This window comes from Chaetodon trifascialis, chromosome 7 (genome assembly GCF_039877785.1).
Source record: "Chaetodon trifascialis isolate fChaTrf1 chromosome 7, fChaTrf1.hap1, whole genome shotgun sequence".
Taxonomy (NCBI): Eukaryota; Metazoa; Chordata; class Actinopteri; order Chaetodontiformes; family Chaetodontidae; genus Chaetodon; species Chaetodon trifascialis.
In genome coordinates this window covers 14,392,419-14,416,374 of record NC_092062.1, presented here as the reverse complement: position 1 = coordinate 14,416,374, position 23,956 = coordinate 14,392,419, and the positions used below count along the sequence as shown (strand labels likewise).

At 41.1% G+C, this 23,956-nt stretch overlaps 1 protein-coding gene across 1 annotated transcript in view; it reads left to right on the top strand.

Annotated features, from left to right (window-relative positions):
* The first annotated feature begins 280 nt into the window (after nucleotides 1-280).
* Nucleotides 281-23,956, top strand: part of cdkal1 (CDK5 regulatory subunit associated protein 1-like 1) — a 230,243-nt gene continuing 206,567 nt past the window's right edge. The window contains exons 1-3 of the mRNA XM_070967372.1: nucleotides 281-424; nucleotides 2,399-2,559; nucleotides 3,561-3,673. Of these exons, the coding sequence (XP_070823473.1) occupies nucleotides 2,405-2,559; nucleotides 3,561-3,673 (268 nt within the window). The 5' untranslated portion in view covers nucleotides 281-424; nucleotides 2,399-2,404. The remainder of the gene's footprint in view (nucleotides 425-2,398; nucleotides 2,560-3,560; nucleotides 3,674-23,956) is intronic.

Below are 23,956 nucleotides of genomic sequence, written 5' to 3'. Positions count from 1 at the left end.
ATATGTTTTGTGTATGATGCCTTTAGGGATGATCGTGAAAAGTAAGTACAGGGAAAAATCAGGCAGAGAACACACTGTTTGACACTTCTGTTGAGAGATAAGAGCAGCGACTTTAAAGGCACAAATTAAATAGAAAAAAAAAACAAGCCTATGTTTTGAGTTAACTAATTATGGCTGATCTTAGTTGTATGCCTCAAATTATTATTATTATTATTTTTTAATGCATTATTCACCCGGTCCCTAAATGCGTAAAATACACGTGTCTCGTTTGTCCCTCTTTGCTTACCGTAACGACGCTCAAATATGGCGGCTTGAGAGTTGTGGCAACTGTTTTGATGGTTTAAAGAATAATTTTTTCCATTTCTAAAACGTTTTTTGCTCGGAATTCGTATTTATCTGAACTAACAACCACATTGCAATTCAGGTAAGGGACTTACACAGTATCTTAAGGTGTCCGTCTATCCAAAAATATGGGCACGTGGGTAAGTTAGTAGCTAGCTAATGAGGCTAGCCAAGCTAATAGCTGTCTTACCCATGCTACCTACCAAAATGCAACTACAGGTTACGAGGTATCTGTCAGATAAAACATTTTCACAGGGGTATCTCGTTTGTATCAGTCGAAGTCAGTGTTTAACGTCTGGCGTGCGTATGCGGTTGCGTTATCCTCAAACAAAAATATTACACCGGCTAAGAAGGCTCTTGCAACAGTCAACTTTAACCTAAGTGTCGTCGGTGTATACCTAAGAAACACTTATGCTACGCAGTTACGCAGATGTCACCTATCATTGTGTAGCCGTTTATGTACGTTATTGTCAATCGCAGCAGCTAAATCAAGGGACGAATAATTGGATAAGTATACTGGGAGACATAGTTGAAAAGATGTGCTAAAAATTTCTTTAGGTGATCTCAACGACAAAATCTCTGTTCGTTAGAAGACCTTCTCTGTAAATGCGACGGCCTGATTAACTCAGGTGTCTCAGTAGACACAGGTGTTCTGCGCTAATCAGCATGGCCATGTCATGTTCACTGATCATGCAGGAAATGTATTTCCTTCCTTAGAAAATTATTCTGACCACCATAAACAGTATTTATTAAATATCTAATTCTAAACATTTATCCAAACACTGCATCATGTACTGCATATCTGGAGGTATGAGGCTTTTAGCCGGTCAGTAGGCAGGTGCATCATCAGTGGCTATCACCAGCAGCTCGGAAACTTATATTCCACATAACCTGAGTAAGGAGGCAGCATACTGTTATCATGTAGAAAATCTGACGTTGTATCTTGGATTTAATCACCAGCGTGAAGAACTTTAGACATGCAGGTAAAGTGATCCTATTTTTATTAAAAATAGTGAAATTTAAGATTCCAAATAATTTCTATGATTCAACCATGGTCTGTTAATACCTGTCCAAAAAGTCACTGCTCTCTGCTTCTCAGATGTGAAATTTGCTGCTTTTCCTTGTCAGAATTAGAATCAGAAAAAGCTTTATTGACAAGTATTCCTTGTATGACACATACAAGGAATTTGTTTTGGTGATGTTGGGGCATGCATTAAAAAGTAAAAAAAAATATAATAATATAAATATATATGCACAGTCTGTTTTTCAGAATAAAAAGAGCAGTACAGCTGGCAGTGATACAGTAAACAAGGAAGTCCAAGCTGAGCATTAATGTAACGCATAGAGTTGTGGCAGTGTCAATGTGACAAGTACAGGCAGAGGTGGAGTGTGAAGAGTGTCGGGGGGTGGGGGACGGGGGTGTTGATAAGGCTGACAGCAGACAGGAAAAAACTGTTCTTGTGGCGTGAGGTTTTGGTCCTGATGGACCGCAGCCTCCTGCCAGAGGGGAGTGTCTCGAAGAGTCTTATAGTTAAGTAAATATATTTGATTATTGGACATTTTATTCATACAATTAATTTGTGTAATTTTTTTGATTAAGTTTCTAGGTACTCTGCAGGTACTCACTTTGGCTAATACCTCACTACAACTACGCTCACTCCTGTACCGAGCAGCGACTGCCCCACATGCGCACATTGTAAGAGGAAGTACTGCTGTACTGCTCTGTTCATTGAATGGACTATTGTAAAAACATGTTGACAGAATGAAAACCCCAAAACTTTGACTTTTTGTGGTTCCTGACTTGGCACTGTACAGTCACCCAACATTTATAGATGAGGTTATGTTGCCACTGGGAGATTCCAGTGCACTACAGAGCAGTTAAAGTGACCTGAAATACTGCTATACCAGCTGCTATAGCAAAACAAATACGATGCGTATCGGCTGTGTCATTGAGTATGGCTCATACATGACTAGCAGTTAGTAAAAATGTGATCTGGGAAAGATTAATTTAGATTAGATTAATGATGTGCTGACCAAAACTTTGTCTGATTTTCAGACCATCATGCCGTCTGCCTGTGACTCTCTGATTGAAGACATTGAGGACATGGTGTCTGCTAGTGACCCCACACCTCATGAGAGACAGTCTGCGAGAAAGAGTATCATACCGAGGTCCAGGAAGAAAAAAGAGCCGAGCGACGAGGAGCTTCAAGCTGACAGGTATGTCAGATCTTTGATGCAGTGATACAGAAGTTGAGGATGTGAGTTTATTGTGATAATGCTTTTGTATACAACGTGTACATGATAATGTACGATGATGGGGAAGTTAATTCTAAATGCCTTGCAACTTAGTAGTTTTGCAACCAGCCTGTCTTAATTTCAAGCTTTTCAGTGTATCAAATGTATTGTGATACATGTTCATGATACGTTGATAATCTTAAAAAAAAGATTAAACCGTGATGTTATACAGGTTTAGTCAAAGAAGCATGGAAGTAAGCCGTGCAGAACATTGCATTTTTAGAATTGTGCCATGTGCAGCTTGTTGTACATGAAGCTCCAGCTCACTTAATCCAGACCCAAGAAAGATCTGACATACTGTTGCCTTTCAGTTCTGGTCTGTTTTGTGTTCACACAGACTTATTACAAATGAACCAAGTTATGTAAATATGAAGCCATGTGGAGCGACAAGTGTCTCATTCTTTGGACTGTTATGGTGACTGTCAACTTGTATCATCAAGGCTACATGGATCTGCTGAGGAGAACCAGTCAAACAGCCCTTTACTGCTCCTTGTTTATATTTAACTTCATTGGTGGCACAAATATCTCATGGTGAAATGATTGATTGTCAGCATTGTTGGTTCAGTTTGCCACTGGACCGCATATGTAATGAATAATGATGCACCAATGAAAACAGGACAGAAGCAGGGGACTTTTTATGTTTCTCTCACTTTTTATTGGAGAACTGCTAAATTTCACTGTGTAGGACACAAGCTTAATACACCCCTCTCTTAACTTCTTTTCACTTTTTCATAAATGAAGGAAAATCTGTCCTCCTTGAAATCTGTCGCATTAAAGTTAGACAGTAAACAGAGGTTAAAGTCGAAAAGTTCTTATCAGTTGATCTTTGGATTGACATTTTAATGGCAATATATATATATATAAAGTCTAAGATATAGATTTTATCATTTCCTCACCTCATATTTCAATGTTATTGTGTTTAGTTTAATCCCTGGCACCCAAAAAATCTGGATGAAAACGTGGGGCTGCAGTCACAACAACTCAGATGGAGAGTACATGGCCGGACAGCTAGCTGCCAGCGGATACAAGATCACTGGTAAGAGATTGTTTAGTTGTGACTGGATGTCAATGCATAACACGATACAAAGAACAATTTAATAGAATGAGACTACAAATAGACTCTAAGAGAATAATACTAAGATAGAAGGATGGAGGGGTTTCAGACTGATTGAAGACAAGTAAATGAATGTAAAAGTAAAAGAACAGGTGAAATGGTAAAATTGTGTAATTATTCTATCTTAGTTAACCATGGAACTGACGCCATTGTCATCATTGTTATTGTTATTAAACACAAGGGGGCACTCTTGCCTTGTAGGTTAGCTGTACCCTGTGTATTCATCCAGTGGAAGACTTTGTTAAGACCTGAATTTAGCTTCCCAGGCTGTGTATTGTCCTCATTAAACTCAACCAAGCTAATGTATTTGGCCAGAGAAGGTTCATGGGAGGGTTTGGACGTCATGTTTGAAGTTTGTGAGAGTTTGAATGTCATGTTTGAAGTCTGCTAATCCTCAGTAACCAGGCAGAATTTGTCTTTTCTTGAGCAGAAAGTCTCCAAGTGAGGCTCAATTTAGGCTGAAGTCCACTGAGGACCAGCATTACATGTAAACAAAGCTGGTTAATGCGTCAAATTGACCTGCCTTTTGACAACTTATTTTTTTCTGAACACTTTGAATAGAATATGACTTAAATCGGTGCTTGCATTTTTTTTAGTCCAAATAGTAGTTAAAGTTAGGACATCTGTGATATCACTGGTCAAAATGTGAGCCAATGGTATACAATTTACATTTTGGTCTTTCTGCTTTGAGATTTAGGATGCAGCATGCTAATGTATTTGCTGAAAAATCCACTCGGTAACTCTTTGTTTTATCCACTCTGTAAAACCCAGTTCTTTTGCTTTGACTTATTATGAAGTGAAAGCTGATTGCACAGTGTAATGGCTATAGAATAATGACACCATCTTCATTTAGATGGGTTCCCTATAAGCCTCACTTTCACAATGAAATTTAAGCTGACTAGCGATCCAGTCCAGCTGCCAAGGTTTCTGTCTGCTTTCATGTCTCAATTACAGATTAAATGAATTGAATCATGCTTTTTCTCCTAATGTTTTCTTCTACTCCCCCCTCCACCCCGACTCCAACCCCTGCTGAAGTCACTTGTTTGCGTGAAGCGATACTCAGACTGAGTCATTACTCAATATAAACTTATGACAATTTCACTTTACCTCTTCAGCGAACATGCTTCTTTCTTCTCTTGTATTTCTAAAGTGGTGCTGATTGCTTCTTCATGGAAATTTGGAAACAAATGTGGCGTTTCCTTTGTTGTTGGTAGTTGCTGGGCTCTCAACAAAACAGAAAGCGATCCTTTTGTCTGATAGTGGCGCCAACAATAATACTACTTGGAAATGCTATAGGGGTGGTTGAAAAGTTGTTCGTTTCCACTTTAAATAAAGAACAAAGTCTTTCAGTAAGGCATAATATTTTCAGGAACCTTTGTTCTTGATTTTTTTTCTCATGGTGGATGTTTTAAAGCCTCCATATAAAACATTGATTGTCACATTATCGAATCTAGTGTAAGCAGTTTTTGTGAAAGTGTGTGTGGTTACGTGTGATTTGTTATATAGTAGATACACGTAAATGAGTGTTTCTTTCTGCTGTGATGCTTGGTGTGCGTTTGTGTGTGTGAGTGTGTGTGTGTGTGTGTGTGTGTGTGTGTCTGTCTGTCTGTAGGAGAGAGGGAGAGAGAGAGAAAGTTAATATTAACCCCTCAGGCGTTTCTCTCTCCATGGGGTCTCCACAGCCTTAGAGAGACATTAATCACACACTTCAAAAATGCAGATGTACTCATTCACTCACACTCTCTCTCTCTCACACACACACACACACACACACACACACACACACACACACACACACACACACACACACACACACACACACACACACACACACACAAAAAAGACATGATTTACTCATGAACGCAGGCCAACAGTCTCCCTTCCTCATTGGTAGCATAAACCCTTGATCTCTTTATCTTTTCCACCTCTCTTTGTTTTTAACAGTTTTCTGGGTCCCTCGAGCTTGTCTCAGTTACAGCCTGTCTCTCTCTCACACTGTCTCTCCATTTTGTTGTCTCTCACCCCCCTTGACACAGTACCGTTTCCTATGTTAAAGCATCCACCAAGGCTTGATATTTAGTGTGCTAATTATCTTACCACAGAGCTGTTTCGACGCTGTAATTTAGTGGAACGGTGGCAATTGTCTTTCAGGAAGTGAGTGTGATGAAAACCCATTTGTAGTAAGAGAGTATGCTTTTACCACTTTGAGCTCTGTATGAGAAAAATGTATCTCTCTCAGAGTCTGGTGACAGTACATATATTCTCTGGTTGTCTTAAGGTCCTCAGCAGATATAGACTAATTTCAGGATGGTGTATGTAACACACTTTAAGTTAATGAGGTTAAACTGAATGTTATGAATATTGAATTTGTCTAAACTCTGAATTCGGTTGTTTTTTTGTCTCCTCGTCTCCTTAAAGTAGAACCATGCTGTGACCACACAGGGATCCTGGTTCCAGACAGTATTCAGCAAATATTACAGCTGTTTAATGTCATTAGGTTTCAGCGCTGTAGAACGAGTACTCACAGTAGTTTTATGAATATCTGTGTTCAACAATATCTTACAATACAGACCATTATGCAGTATTAAATCAGCAATGAATTCTTTCTATTTAATTTTTTTTTTCTGTTTAATATTTTCTATTCTGTTTGGGCATGTTCACATCTGTTATTATTTGAGATTATGCACGTCACTTGGTGTGTGTATGGCTGTGAGAAAGAGCACTGAACACTAAAACAGAATAACAGGTGTTGTAAATATTTACAAGGGTCAAAGAAAATGGGTCACAGCTGTACTAGTTCAGTTGTTTTAATGGCTTTCAGGTTATCTTCGCATATAATTTGCACAACCACATGCAGTTGCAAGAGGCTGTGATGGTGTTGTATGATTTGCTGGAGATTGGGACCTTGTAGGATTGTGTGTAGGCTTACTTTCCTCTATGACTGACACTGTTCTGATGAGGTGCTGCAGTCTCTTAACCATCAATATGTGTCTATCTGTGTGTGTTTGTATCTTGATTGTGTTCAGATTGTGAGAATAACACAGTTAGAACATCACATCCACTGCTGATGTAGGTTAAGGTGATGGCTAGGTGTGTATGTTTTTGTGTCTGTGCGTGTCCTACAGGTAACAGAGGAAAAGAGCAGTCCAGTGTTACTTCAATTAATATGGTTGTTTACCCTTGTGTGTAGCTCAGAGATGACTTGATTCTTCACTGATGAGGCTTCAGAATACTCTCCCTTGTTGACTCTTTTTCTCTCTCACTCCCCTCTCAACAAAGTAATTTAAAGGTCAGTATCTCTCTGCTAAACTAAAGGATTACTTTGGTTTCTGTCTTTTCATTTGTTTGCTTCCCTGTCTCCTCGTCAGTCTCATTCCTCCTGCATTACTTTTTTGTTTTTCTTTCGACTCCCCACTCACCCACACGCACACACACACACAAACACACAAACACACACACACACACACACACACACACACACACACACACACACACACACACACACACACACACACACACACACACACACACACCCTTTCATTGGGTGTGGGAGTATTTTTCACTGTGGGATTGTCGGATTGTTGGAAGGAGAAATTGCCTGTCATGGCCAGAATCAGGGGAGGTTACAGTCAGAACAGGCTGTGATTGTTTTGAATGGCATAGTATGGAATGCAGTGCAGTCTTGAATGGCATGAAATTGTCGGGAGCGCATTGGAAGGAGTGGAATAGTCTGGAATAACAAGGACGGAATTGGTCTCCTCAAGGTCGTAGTGTCTAGTCTTTGGCCAGATTGAATATGAGGACTTCGAGTAGGTTGAACATTATGTCCTTCTTCAGAACAACTGTTGAAAATGGTGACATCATGTGAATGTCAGACTGGTACCTCCGCGTAGTGTCTGTCGTTCTGATCCGCAGTGTCGATCTGCAGAGTTTAATGAAAGAGTGTGGACAAAGACAGCTTCCACTTCTCCGAAAGCATGACATCACTTTCTCTCCCTCCCTCTTATCTTTCCTGTCTGTTTTCTCTCTTTCACACCCCCTGCACTCCCCTGTCCCTCTTTCATCCCCCTCTCCAATACTTTCTTTCTTTCTTAAACTATGACATCACCTGGTGTGAGACGTAGTAGCAGTTCTTCTCTTGGCCTCTAGGTGGCAGCCTTGGCTCATGGAAAGAGCTTTGTGATGAAAGAAGAAATACACTGCAATATCAGGATGAGGTCATCCTTCTGAAAAACACACTCTGTATTCTCATTCATAGTTTTAAAAGTGTTAACTTTCAGTCCTTCAAGGCTACACATGATATGATCATTAATGGTAATAAAGTGAGGGCTACCGTTTGTTAACACTGTTATTCACCTCAGTATCAACATCAATATAATGTATTACTGTTCAACATCATGTAGACTTCTACATAACAAGAGCTGAAGGTTTAATACAAAATGCTTGTAAAAATGTTGGTGTTTGGTTGAGGGAGACCACACCTCATTCTTCAGCTGGAGAGACCATCTTCAGCACGCATGCACGCATGCACGCATGCACGCACGCACGCACGCACACACATGAAATGGTATTTCTTCACATCAAATGTTTAAGCTCATGGTGCTGGCAAGTCGAGGTGATAAATAATCAGCCTGTTAATTTATTCAATTCTAAAATACACAATATTTCGTCACTCTGGGCAGTCTAAAGAGAAAACTTTCTCCTTTGGGCTTGTGTTTTGGTCTGTTTTACTTCAAAACTACTGAAACATGCTGTGGCAACCTGTGTCACTTCACCTCTCTGCTTTCATTGTCTCCACATTTGTTATGCTGCCTTTATTTGTTCAGCCTGGCTCCCTGTGAGTTGTTGTTCTTCTGAACTACCAAAGAGGGCACTGTTGACCCATGATGATGCTGCACTCATACAAATTAACCGCATTTGAGCAGCAGAGCAATGTGCCGAATAGTGACTTCATAGAAAGGCGTGTATGCTCACACATGGGCACGCGCAGACTGTCTCACACACACACACACACACACACACACACACACACACACACACACACACACACACACACACACACACACACACACACACACACACACACACCCTTCATGGAAAGTCACACCAGGATATTTTGATTGTTTTTGGCTGCTCTCCTCCCCTCCCAATCTCCTCTCTGCCAGCCAGCCGCACACACAGCACTTCAGTTATGATTTTACATACCGGTTAGGCAAAATTACTCCCTGGTACACAATGTCAGCCAAATCAGCCATTCTCAGTTCCTGGTTTGGACACAGACGGTTGGAGGATATGAGTTTCAGAGAGAGGGTGTGAGCTGCTCTGATAAAATGATACGAGGACTTTATTGATCAGTAGGTATTACAGGTATGACTGTGGACAGAAAAGGCTAGAGGTGTAACATAAAATTTGATTTTACTGTGCTGTTTGAACTGCTTTGAAATTATTATGAGTGATAAAAAATTAAATAATAATAATGGTCATATATATATAGACACACACACACTAATGATCACCTTTGAAAGAAAGCTATATTGATTAGCAGGTATCATAATGCTTTTAGTTTCCATTTGAAATGAATCACTGAATGCTGGAGGCACGTTGCACAGCAGGAAGAGAAATATCCAGTGTGTTTGTAAATTTAATATAGATGTATTGACATTGACTGTAAAGTGTTGTATACCCTATGGTATGTGTCATTTGTAGGCAATGGATTTCATTTTTTTTCCCGTTTCTACACATTTCCCACAATATTTCTTATTCTTTAGAAATGCAAGATGCAACATTGTCGTACTGTTCTGATTCATTTCATACTGCATTTGTGTTACGAGCGCTTCTGCTGCTCTGTGTGATTGTATTACATCACTGTAGAGTATTCTCACTCTGAGCGTGTGTGTGTACCTCGCATACATGCCGTCTCATTCATAAAACAGAGTGTGTGAGGATCTTCTGATTGGCTGACTGCGTGCTACGCAACATTACACGCCGCAATGTTATAGCCAATGAAAACTTACAATGTTCTCTCTGACTCCACCTCTCCCATATACACACGTTAGCACACACCGCCAGCTCGCACACACATTTCTTCGTCTCACACACAGTTGCAGATGTGGTGGGAATTGATATTTTTCAGGGGAAATGTTTGAGAGACAGTTCAGTTTTTGACAGCTGTCATTCTGCAAGATTAGACGTATCACCGAGTGTGCGAATGTGTGTGAGAAAGACTATATGCTCATTCTGTCTTTCTGCTGTCTCGCAACAGCGTGCATCAGATTGAGAGAGGGAAAGGGGTGAAAAGAGTGAAGGGGAAAGCAATATAAGGAAAGACGAGGAAAGCGTCAGCAGGAATGGGAGCTGGGTGCTGGGATGAAGGGTACAGCCGACAGAGAGAGATGCACATGAAGCCAAAATCAGCCAAAGCGATGGTTGGAAAAGGGGAGGTGAACAGGGAGGGCAGTATGCTGCCAGGGAACACAAACTAGACTCTGGCAAATCTGCAGAAGCGGGAAATGGAGAGATGGATAAATGGAGGAATTACGGAGAGGAGAAAGACATGGCGACAGGAGAGATGTAAGGAGAGAGAAAGTCAGTGCATCAAAAAAGAGGTTAAGTGAATGGGAAAATGGAAGCTGGCAGCAATGGACATGGATATCAATCAAATGATGTTTATTGTGTGGAACTAAAGTAGAAATAGAACAGAAGTATATTCTGCTTTTTAGAAATAAATACATTTTCATCCCTGCAGCTGCACTTGAATGTATTGAATACATTAAATATGATAGTCTCAAGTTCAGAGCAAACACCTGACGGGTCGACAAGCTGTTAATATGCATATATGAATTTTCAATTATTTGTATGGCGACAGAGGTGTTAAATACATTTGGTTATTGAAGTTGTCATTTAGCAAAACAGGTGTTGTTCTATGCATGGGGATTTTGAAATCACACAAAACTACTTTGTGGCATTAATTTTTGCTATCTTACTTATACTCTATCACAGTCGGTCTGTAGTTGTTTTCCTGCGCACATACACATCAGTGTGTGCTCAGACAAGACAAACCATTTTCGTATTTATGTCAGTGTAACTTTAACAGAGCAATAATGTTAAAATGGTAGTGGGATAGCCCTCTCCCGTCTCTGTAAAGCAACATGCACACACACACGCACGCACACACAGTTTCCATGGCTTTGAAATTGTCTTAAGTCCTACAAATAGACCCATGAGTCCAGGCAGTCAAGTGTAACCATTTAGAGGCCAGGAGATTAGAGTGATCCCAAGCCGTGTGCCTATGTGTGTGCATGGTGTGCCGGTGCGTGTGTGTGTGTGTGTGTGTTTTGGTGATCCTACAAGGTGACCCACATGTCGCAGCACCCAGTAACCATTTAGGCCATGGGAGTAGGGACCGCAACCAGCCTTAAGATTCCCTTGAGGGAGCTGAAGAGGAGAAGAAGGAAAACGGGGGAGCTCGAGGAAAGGAGGGATCACTTCTCAATCTAATCCATTGATTACTCTGAGGAAATGAATTTTGACAGCATCGCAAACTGACCAGATCCAAACCAGAACAAACATTTCAGTAAGAAATTGTCATGGGACTTGAAAACCACAAAATTAGTCAAATCAGTTTATTGATGTCAACCTTTTTGGGATTTAGACTCATAGCTTCATTACTAAATGAATCATGGGTAAATAACTAAATAGGTAAAACAACAACACATCAATTACCCACTAATGATTGGCAGGAACTGCAGGAGGGAAACAAGGATTATTTTTCCCTCTTCTCCAAGGATAAAAAGATCTCCTTTATTGCTCGCAGCTCATCCCATACGTGAGATTTAGGAGCAAGGAAAGAGAATCTCAGTCGACTGAAAGAGAGACCCTTGCTTGTTCCTCTGAGAAATAACAAAAAACAGAACAAATTGATTCCCCAAAGGGTGGTGATATCTCACCCTTGTTTCTCAACCCAGAAAGAAGCAGGAAAGGTAGGAGAGGAAGAATAATGGAAGCAAGAATCACTGTTCCGGGTTTGCCTCTGTCCATTCATTTGTTCACTCGCACTTCCATTTCTCTGATGAAGAAAACTAGAGATAAATGAAGGGAGAAGCTGAATAGAAGCTGCTTCCCTCTAGAGGAAGGGAGCCTATTCCCTATTCCCAGCAGAAGCCAGCAAGCCAGTCAACCCCCTGTTATCCCAGGAACACTGGCCTCATTCCACAGGGATTGGGAATACCCTGAAGGGATATAATGGGAATATCATGGAGGGGATGTGAGTAATGGGATTGGGCAAGAGCCAAGGGAACGGCTTGGGGGTGGAGGGGATTGGAGAAGATAGGGGCTAGGAAACAAGGAGGATGTCTGGAAAGGGGTTAGGCCAGGTTTTGCTCACATCCAAAGTCTTGAGCCTTAAATCAAAGCAGGGAGGCGATGCTAAAAATGCGAATGGCCTCCAGGTTGACAGTTCAAATCTCAGACGAAAACATCTGCATGGTGCAGGAGATTGAAGGAGTTTTGCTTTCCCTCCTCTTCAACAAGTTGCATCAGGTGCCATTTAACAAGGCATTTAACCCCCAGCGTCTCAACTTGAGCTGCTCAGTGGGCAACACCACATGCCTGTGGATATGTTGGGCAGCTCTCAGTTGTGTGTATGTAACCCACCCTCCGTTCCCTCGTCTTGCCAGCTCATGTCTGTTAATAGAAATGCAAATTGTGTTGCAAGTTTTTTCTTGGGCAGCTGTGCCTAAAAGATACTTGTTGTTAATAAAATTGGGTACTGGGATATCCTCCTTAAAAAAAACCCACTAAAAACATGCAAGAAGATCACCACCAGCGGTGACGGAAGAGATTGGGTCCCCGGGCGCCAGTCGGATGGCAGCCCACCGCTCCTGGTCTGCCGCAGAGGAAGGCAACCAGGATGGGTTAAAGGCGGAGGACAAATTTCACCAATTTGCATGGCGTGTGAGAGCATGTATGTAGTTGTGTGACTAATAAAGAGGATTGTCCCTCCGATTCTTCTTCTTCTTCTTCTTCTTCTTCTTCTTCTTCTTCTTCTTCTTCTTCTATTCATATGTAATAGGTATATAGAGAAGTTGAATGTTTTGCAAAAATAGTTTTACTAACAACAATTAATTAATTACTCTGATTTAAAATTCAAATCTGTGTAGCTAAAGCTTGATATAGCTTATTCTTGTGTGCTGTAGAGCTCCACTCTTGAATGAGCCACATTGTACCACTGGCTGAGATGTTCCGTCACTATGATCAACATTGGCAGAAACATGTCCCCAACAAATTTCCCTGAGCTATTTACCCCTTGAGTACTGTTTGCTAAAGACTACACTGCCCAATTGTTTTGAGGAAATAATCAAGCATTGTCCAACTACTGTATGCTCATGCCGTGTTTTTAAAGCCCCTACACATGCGTAACACACCTCCACAGACGTTTTCACTCACGTTCCTTGATTAGACCTCCTCGCAGGATTTTTGAGGCCATATACAAAACAGGCATAGGTCTACCCAACTTCAGCCTGACTCGAGGTCTAATCAGCCAGAGTAATTGTGTTGGGCCTGTAAAGATTTGCATCTTCAATAGGAACAAATGGGCTTTGGGCCAAATTACAAAGACAGACTGTGGAAGTCAGATACTATTAAAGACAGAGCGTGGTTGGTTTTGCTCTTTTCATTGGATTTTTTTTTGACAACGAGGCAAAAAATGAACATCTATCCACTTGGCATGTACCATTATAGTGGAGCCTCAGTTCACTGTCATATAACATTTGCCTTCTTCAACCGAGAGCTATGAGTTTGCATTGAGAGTTTCCCTGACAAATATACGACAGAGCTAACAATGTGTTAATTATTGTTAGTGCAGGACAAATTGACAGTAATTTGACAATACAAACTATCCTCATTTCAAAATGTCAGTGTTTTTATACAGTTACTTAATTTGTTCAGTGGAGTGATGTCAGAGACTCGCTTAACTTTCCTCTCTTGGGGGACAAACAGTGCAATATTGTATCAGACTCCTTGGCAGTAGAGCTAAAAAGACCAAAGCAAGAGGATCTATGTTCTCTGACATTTGACAACCCATTGTCACTTTCTCTGTTTTTTGAATAATTAGCTTGTCTGTTATTTTACAAGCTGAAAGAGACTTTTTAGTCTTTCTCACTTCCAATTTGTCCTCTCCTCTTTGTTTTCCCTGTCATCTGGACCCAAGGAGGAAAACAAATGTAATTTCTCTCATGAAGAGGAAATGAAAGCTTGAAAGACATTAGTAATTAAAGTGGCATGCTAGACTGTTGGTGTGGGTGGAGAAAGCGTGTGGGTGACATATGAATAAAAAGCAAAGAAATTGAGAGTTAGGCATTCAAGGGCATGTAGTAAATGACTTCTCAAGGCCCCCTTTGAGCTTTTTTCTCTCTCTCTCTCGCTTCCCTTTGGCCCTTTTGGTGCTGTTTTGGATGATAACCCCTGCTTTCTGTCTGAATGTCCAATGTTCAGCCAGCAGTGCCATTATTCACTGACCACTCACTGAAATGGAAAGCAGGGGTGACCTGTATCCGGTGTGGATCTCCACATGAGGCTACCTGCTGAAAGGAAAGCACTGGCTGCCTGTCATTGAAGAGAGAAGTGTGAGCGTTTGTGTGCTGTATGACTCTATGAGGTTTGTTAGGACCAGTCAGAATGACAAACGAAGGAATAAGGGGATGCTTTAGTAGGTTAAGGAATTCAGAGGTCCTCACAAGTTTTTTAACATGAGGGAGTGTGTGTGTAAGTGTGCCTGGGTATGTGTGCTCTTCTGTCCTTTGTGATAAATTAATTCTACATGTGTCTCTGTCTGATCTCTCCTTCATACATATAAATGAATCAGCTATGTGCTAGATTTCCATGTGAGAGCACAGATATTAGATAAAGTGGATTTAAAAGCCGCAGATGATTTGAGCGGTGGGTTTAATTTGAATCATCATCGGACAAAGTAACCTTGATCACCAAGCAGAAAAGATGACTTGACTGGAAGCATCGGCAGGACCTTGATTGACCAAGAGAGAAATTGTGAATGAATTTAAGTGCGTATGTGTATGTGTGTGCCTTTGTGTGTGTGGTCATCCACAGGTTATAGGCCTAATAGCTTGTCTGCTGTCCACTCTGCAAGGCAGGGTGTAGACAAGTTATAATTGAGCTTGAAGGAGTGTGTATGTGTGTGTGTGCCCGCACATGTGTGCACAGAAACTTTTATCCACTTTCCATCGAGGCTACCACTTCTAATTCACTCGTATGTTCTCGCTGTGCTTCCTCTCTTTGAGGCTCTCGCTCTTATTCAGCCGTGCTCTTCTCTCTTGTCCTGTAGTTATATTAGCAGTATAGATCTATACAGGGGAAAGTTAACAGAGTAAATACAGGTAATGTTTAGCCAGGAATGAGATCGATAGCTATGTATTGATTACACATTATGTGTGGCCACAAGTCATTTCCTTGCTGTCTGTGTGTGTCTGCTTGCGATGGAAAATCAATGCTTTTGGAAGAGCTTGGTCCCTAAAATGTATCAGGATGCATTTTTGATGCAGTATTCAGACCAAGTCAGGAATGGCACTCGGCTGGGTGGATTTCAGCCCAAACTAAGGTCAACTGAAAGGAAAAGTGGGTATTTATATTGTTATTTATTCTGTGCTTCTGTTTCTGTGTCTCTCATTTGCATTCCACACTCTGTGGCTGGATCAAACACACGAGCGCACAGATACATGCACGTACAGAAGTGTGTGAAGTTTATTGATAATCCGAGGCTTTCCGCATGGCAGACAGATGGCTCTTCTAATCTTCCAGACAGACACTGCCTTTTGATATCTGATCTGATCTGATCTGATGATTACTGTGTGCGTGAGCGCGTGCGTGGCGGGGTGGGGGGTGGGAGTGTGTGTATATCCGTGTGTGGTTTCCAAGGATGAACTCAATAAATCTGTCCTCAGAAGTCCCCTGCTGACTCCTGTGTGTGTGCGTGTGTGTGTGGTTCGTCAGCCTTTTATTGTGTGTAGCGTATTTTACAGTTGCGGTTTCAATGTGTCTCACTTTTGTCACCATCAGACTCTGGGTGATAGTTGATCAATGGTTGACCTGGGCTGTTATGACAAGCATATAGTTCTGTTTTATTGGTCACAGATCAGTCATGCTTCAGTATCCTGAGTTTATAAATGAAATGATGTGAATATTTATTTGAACTTTACTTGGACTGTATACGCTGGAAAGTGAAAAGGAAGGGACTGAATGGCTGGCTTTGAAAATAGGTCAGTTTGGTCTCAAACTCGAGGAGTTGCTCATGATTAGTGAGTTATCAGCCCCACACATATGTAACCTTACTTTGAACTTTTAAAGCATATGAGCATTATTTAAGTCTGTTTATGTTCATTTAGCTCACTCTACTTAATATTTCTGCCAAATGTAACATTGCATACAGACAGAAACATCACGATCAGAGCTCTGATGGCTGTGAAAGCAACATCACCCTTGCTATGTTAACTCCCGCCGAGTCTCACAGCGTTAAGTGCATTGATACGTTGCTGTCTGACTGCCTGTCTCAATGTATTGTAATACGCGAGCAGCGTGATTGTCTCAGCTTGATTTAGCTCCTGTGACCTGATATCTGATTAAAGGGACTCAGTTGTGTGTTGGAGCTGGATTAGCATATAAAAAGACAGAGACAGGACATCAGATAATTCTGATGCCATTTGTTTTCAGTGGAATTTGCAGGAGGGAGAGGGAGTGTGTGTGTACATCTGTGTGTGTCTGTGCAACCCCTAGCTCTCTAGCATTGTCCTTGGTACTTTTTTTAGGCCTGTTATTTATATTTGCGATGCAGATTTTCATGCCTTTTTGTCCATTTTTTTTCCCCAGAGAAAAGCAGACCCATTATTAGCACTGACTATGAACAAAGACATAAATTATTTACCATGGAAAACACTTTAAATTGTTCTATTTTGTAATGATTTATTAATTAGGAGGCAAAGTCTCTGGGATCTGGCTTCATGTCCGCCCCACCTAGCTAATGTATTCATGTACTGATGTGTGGAAGCACACATGCAAACAAGCATGTACGCGTGCGCACACACACACACACACACACACACACACACACACACACACACACACACACACACACACGCTGTCGGCAGCTTTGTGTTATTAAAACACAAAACAGTTGCACAGGATCGATTGAGATGACCATTGTAATTTCTCATAAATCAGATTTTAATAAATACTGCAATTTTCTTGTTCAAATACAAAGATGGCAGCGAGATTGAGAACATGTATTTTTAATGAGACTCAGCAGTTTAGAAGTGGGGTGAAAATGCTAGACTCATGGGAGAATGACGGGAAAGAAAAATGAGAGAGTGTGATCACATTAATTTTGTATAACTGATAAAATCAGAGAAATAACCAATAAGCTGTTGTTAAAATTTGTTTTAGTTAGCTTAGCTTTTAAATTGGTCTTTAGTTTGGATCTGTTTATGTTTATGTACAGAATCTGAGATTTTTTTGCTCGATTCCTACATTATTACAATCATAAGACCCCTGCTCATTTTTTGACACTTGGTACTCTTGTGTGCAATGTCCCTATCTCTCAATCTGTTGTTAATAGATGTTTCACTGTGGCTCAGGAGGTACAGTGGTCCTCCACTACTCAGAAGGCTGGTCGTTGGATCCCTATCCCGTACAGTCTACATGTCAATGTGTCCTTGGGCCAGATACTGAACTAGCTAGGCTCGCAATTTGTACTAGTGTGTGTGTATGGTGTAAAATGTTTAGGTCTACATATTTTCAGCAGAACAGCCTTTCTAATCACCAGTCTACCTGCCAACATCCACATTCCTTTCACTACTCAGTGCTAAGCACATCAGCAACAAGCTTGTGTACGTGGGAGTGTGTGTGTGTGTGTGTGTGTGTGTGTGTGTGTGTGTGTGTGTGTGTGTGTGTGTGTGTGTGTGTGTGTGTGTGTGTGTGTGTGTGTGTGTGTGTGTGTATGTGTTGGAGGGTGGAGGCTGTGATTAAAAGCTTTGCGGTGTTCATTTGAATGTGGTGGCATTACAGGTGGAGAGATCAGGTGATGTGTTCAGGGCAACACTGGGTTTCAATTAAGAGCATTATAGTGATTATTTCTAATATGGTGGAACGGCAGGTGGAGACGAACCTGTGTGTGTGTGTGTGTGTGTGTGTGTGTGTGTGTGTGTGTGTGTGTGTGTGTGTGTGTGTGTGTGTGTGTGTGTGTGTGTGTGTGTGTGTGTGTGTGTGTGTCTGTGTGTGTGTGTGTGTCAGTGATGCATGTAATTTAAGGAGACATTGCCAATTGAACAAGGTGGTCCACTAAGCTTATCATGTGCTGTGCGTGCACAATGTGTTTCCTCCAGATTAATTTGTTACATCTAGCTTTCCCCCTATTTTATTTTATGAACAGCTCAGCATACTCTGTGTCTGAATGTGCGTGTGTTTGTTTATCTAGCTTCCCCCATCCAAATAGCTGTGGTCTTTATATTTTCTCTTCACACTTTCAAAGCCGCTCTCGTATATGTATCTCTCTGTCTCTTGTGTCTCTCTCTGTCCCTGGCCGTCTCTCTCTGTCTCTCATGGTGAATCTTTCTGATGTATTTCCAACTTTCCTGGATTTTACTTGTGTCTGTCTCAAAGTTGACAGCTCCTTTCTTCTTTCTCTTTGCACACTCATGTCCAACCTTTGTCTCTTTTTGTTTGATTTGCCTCCTTCCAACATTCAAATGGCATCTCTTACTGTTACAGCTTTTGTCTTTCTCTCTCTGCCTTCATCTCCACTCTGATCCTCTAATCAGCAGCCAGCAGTGGCGGGGGTTTACTCTTGAAATTACATGCCATGCCTCCCATTCTCCTTGTCTCCTCCTCGCGTCTAACGTCTTGAACATCTTCCGTCTTCCTTTCCTTTCGTCTACCCTCTCTCTATGTGATAGTTGGAGAGTGAAAATAAAGGTACGAGAGTCTGGGGATCGCCACATGAGCTGGCTTCAAACCCACAACATCTTAAGGACATGTTATGTGCCTCTGCCTACTAAACCACCTGGAAACCCTGCTATGTTCTCTGTAACAGAAAAATAAAAGCTCTCTGCGTCTGGGTTATTTGCATACCATTTGCATATGAACCCCAACTGGCTGTTTTCGGAATGCCAAGAGGCTAAATTCAGTATTTATTACCCGGGCCCATAACTAGTTTTCACTTTTCTGTGGCATTTGCATCTGATTTGCATGTCCCACAGCTTGGATCTGGGAATTAGGGGCCAGATGACCTAAATTGTTTCAATTCCACCCAGAAATAAAAAAGCAGTGGAAGGTCTAATTATTACTATTAATCGAATTAGGACGCTTTACATGTGGAGCGTAAATATGCAAAGGGGTTATTAGCTGCAATAGCAAGCTGAGGCAACTTGCTCTTAATGCAAACTGTTTTAGCATGGTGATGATACAGTTTTGTGTGTGTGTGTGTGTGTGTGTGTGTGTGTGTGTGTGTGTGTGTGTGTGTGTGTGTGTGTGTGTGTGTGTGTGTCTGTGGTCACATATCTTCGGGCTGAGCAGTTGGCCAGATTTCCCGCCTTGCATCATCCCTTCCTCTCCCAACAGTGTTGGTCAAAAGGCTCTTTTTGTTTTGTAGATTCTTTATTTTAGGGAAAACAACTGTTCACCGTTGAACTCCTCAGAGACATCCATTTTAACTTTAATTAACCATGGTAGGGTTGGGTCGGTTTACGGGTTTGCCAGTCCAGTCTGGAGTACAAGTTTAAATCGGTTTGATTTTATGTGAGTAGACTAAACCGGCATTTGTCATTATGAGACGTTCGGGCAAATTAGAAAGTAGCCTACATCAGCAACCTGTGCCAACAGTGCTAAATCCAGCTTGTATTGCATTAGTAATAAGCAATATGACAGCGTGATAAACCTGACAATGTTGTATACGACACCGAAGTATGTCATATATGACATAATATCCCTGGAATGCTGCATGCTGAGGACTTTTTTTGCCCAGAAGGATACCTTTGTGCCATTCCAGTGAGAGCTCCGGTGCAATCTTATGCCTTTCAGAAGCTTTGTAATCTATAATGATAAAACCAACACTGTATTTGTACTGTGTACTGTGTTCCAGTACAAATATTAACAGTTAGTGTTATTGTTAGCATGGTTTGTGGTTTGTAGCCCTCCACTGGCAGTCCCACGATGCTTTGGATTGAGTCGATTGATCGATCTCAAGTTGTGTTCCTGAGAGGGTGTGTGTGGCAGCTCTGATCTCAAATGGTGTCCAATGGAATAAAATATTAACTGAGGCATATTTGTTCAGAGATAACATTTTGATATTATCTCAAGTGGAATGAGGTTGTCTTATTTTGTTAAAAAGTTAACTTGAATGTTTGCTGTGAGACACTTTGCTGTGAGACACTGTCCTGATTGTGGTGCTGCTACGCTCCCATTCATGGCTTCTCCTTATGTTCCACTTGGGAGAGGTTGTGTCATGTGCAACACCTTGTGATTCGTTATTAACGGTACTATCTGGTCTTTCCTTTAACATCAAACCAGTTTGAAAATCTTTACCTCAGCCAGCCCTAAAAAAGACACACAAACAAACACAAATGTGGGTGCTCTCCACTGTTTTTGCTTTCCTTCAGTCAATAAACAAACTGCTCAAAGTGATAATGAACAGGGCGCCACAGTGAGGGGGATTTTAGAGAAGCTTAAGCACCTTTCAGACATGCACCCCTTTATGCTAATCTGATGGCAATTTAATATGTCAGTTCTCTGAATAAGCACCCCGGTCACATTTATGTAAAAGTCGCGATGGCAGTTTTACTAGGTCGGAGCTAGTAACACACTGCAAGTCTGAATTGAATGTCATTGGATTAACGGATTAAAGGCTGCAGCTGCAAAGGTAAAACATGCAGAGAGAGAAAAAAAAAACACGCACATCTTAGACTGCCTTTAAGATCATTGTTATAGATATATTATGTCAGTCATTGTCTGTTCTGCCTATTTTGCCTTCTCAGTCTGCTCTTTGTTGCTTTTAAGATGTCCGAACCACTTTCATATAATTGACTTTGTTTTTTGTCAACAATTTCTTCAGCTCTAGAGGATACCTCCAGTCCACTTTCAGCACTTTAGCATAATGAGCTCCATGTGGCTGCTCAAAACAAACTGGGTGTGATTTAAGAGGGCGCAGCAAGTTACTGCAGGCAGAGTGGCTGAAGATGTCACATTTCTGCAAGTTTATGTTCAGCTTCTTCAAAAGGTGTTTGATAAATTCACGGTACTGTCTTACTGTCTATTGTTGCACTTATGGATAATGAGCAATGAACTTTGTCGTCATTTACTCAGTAAAATATATCTTTTTCATCCTCTCATCTGCGGGCTCTGCTTTGAAGATGTGCTGCTCTCCACTGCGTGAAGGAACTCAGCCCCGCCTGAGGGCAGACAGGGAGCGACACAGAGAGCAGAGGCAGCAGACTCACTGGCTGTTATCCCTTTATTTCTCCTGTGCGATTAAGCTATCAGATCTATCCATATTGACCAAAGCATTTCCAAAGTTGATCATCATTACTGACATAGATTTTTATCGTGATCCCGTATAGAGATTATCATGATAAGAATTTGTTGGCTTGATTTGAAGTATAGTCTATAGTTTTTTTAAATACTTATCTTAGATTGCTGCCATTGTGCCTGATGGCAAGCATTAAACATGAACAGTTACTGTGAATGCGTGAGCCTAACTGCTCTAAAATGTAAGTAGAGAGCCTTGAACATCTCCAGGAGCCCAGAGGGGTGTCAGCTTATGACATTGAGAGCAACTGTCTTCATCCTCATAAGTGTCTGTATTCATTCCTTTACATACACACATTATCTTACCTAAGGTGGTTTGTGTGTGTGATAAATTAGCAGACAGAATATTATTGTTTGTGTGTATTAAACTTCTTTCAGGCTATTTCAGTGAGCTGCATTGCCAGAAAACAGCATCCAGCAGTGCTGCTTTGGTTTTGTGCTCCACCCTTCTTAAGTTTAAAGCTTCATCTGCCACAGTTCACATTCATTTGTTTACATTTTTCCCAGGGCAGGTGAGCTTTTACATACAGGTGGCTCCTTCTTTTTCTTTACCTTTCTGTCTCTCTTTCTTTGTCTCTCTTCCAGGTGACAGGCGGGAGAAGTGAAATGAAAACACACACACCCACACGCACGAACATTTGTGGATCACTCACATTTTACCTAAGGTGCTAACACATTCTTTTGTGTACACAGCAAATTGACGCATGTTCTTCCCATGGCCTATTTTTTAACTCAAAATTCTATACGTACACGCACACACACACACACACACACACACACACACACACACACACACACACACACACACACACACACACACACACACACACACACACACACACACACCAACCCACACAGAGAGGGACACACACCTCATTGAATATAAACCGCCATCTCCTAGGGCAAACAGCAAATACAATCACATTTGTAATGTCAGAGAAATAGAGCGTCAATATTTGCCTAGTCTGTTAGTGTTGTGAAATGGGGAACTGACTGTGGTTACCATGGTGTGCATGATTTTGACAGTTGGCTTTGATGCACAAAAAGATAGGCTCTCTCAAACGCACACATGCGCACACACACACACACACTTGCAAAGTGAAAGAGGTTTGCAAAATGACACTTTCATTTTGATATTTGAATGATTTTGTTTGAATAAAGACAAATCATTTTATTATCGCAGTTTAACTGTGAGAGTTAAATGTCCCGAGCACTGGGAGAATTAGACATTACATAGAATCAGTACTTTTAAAAATATTGATCATTTGTCAGTAGATTTGTCTTTTTTCCCCTTTTTTGACATGAACTCTAATCTGTAAAGTACAAACCTTAACGAACAAGGCCGAGAACTTAATCAACACCCTCTAGATTTATCCCAGAGCTGTTGCTTTGGATCACATTGTTCATGTTGCAACGTTGTTTGTGGTGTTGTGTCCACCCGATGTGTGTGTACAATGAACATGTTTGTGGTATTTACCCTTTGATGAGTGCAGAGACTTGACGCTCTCAATAACTATGATGTTAATCTTATTTATGAGAATAATTGTGCACGTACACACACACTTCTTTTCCTTAGATTATCTGTCTTTCATGTCATACTTTGTACATCTCTTCCTGCTAGTTTATGTTACTTAAAAAAAAAAAAAAATCCATTAAAGAGTGTTGCCAGTCTGAGGGTGTGCACAAGGTTGACATGATTTGAATTGCAAAACTGAGGGGTACATTTAATAGTTTTCTCTGTAGCCATGTTTTCCTCAATTACAGTTTCTGAGGTGTGTGACTCTTCCATTGTTGTAAACAGCTTCCTCTGCTTACCCCCTGCCACACAAGCCTGGATCAGGCTAAAAGCTCTTCTTTTAGAGCTGAAGAGCTAAACTGAGTGGTAAACTTTAAGTGGGTCTGTTACTGTGACTGTGTCACGTTCAGTTTGGTATTTTAAAATTCGCTCAATCCCTGAGCAGACTAAATGCTAACTTCATATGTGGACAGCCAAGTCGTGTTGATAATGAGAAGTCAATTACACTGGCCTCCATCTAGAAAGTGTAAGAGTCTGCCATGTTTCACTCTAAGGTGTGTGGTAAAAGTGAAATCATTGGTATTTCACTCTGTCAGTCAGTAACCTTCCAGGCCCTTCTTTCTCCCAGACACACTGACTTTTGTGCCCTTGACTCTAATAATCCCTCTCTCGCTGTGTGAAATATCTTTTCATGCCTGCACTGATGATCATAATGGTTTTCTGTCTGAGCTGCAGACTAGTGATTGGCCCCAATTACTGCATGAACCTGAGGCTTCAAATCATCCTATCTATGCAAGGTGAGACGTGTAATGGCAAAAATCTATTCAGGCCGGGATTCCATCCCCTGCTTGTACGAAACTCAATAAATCACTCTTAATGCGCATTTAAAATCACAGGGAATCCATTGCTCGATGTTTATCATTACTTTCCTCTTCTACATTTTTTTATATGCAACCCATATGTGCCCTGCAAGCCCTCTTCTTCAGCAGTGATTACTTTGAAACTTAAAAGATCGCAGTATGTTTTTGTCATCGGCCCACATGCACATCTTCCACATGTTGCACCCTCTTTAATTACGGAACTGTTACTCTCTGGTTTTTACAATA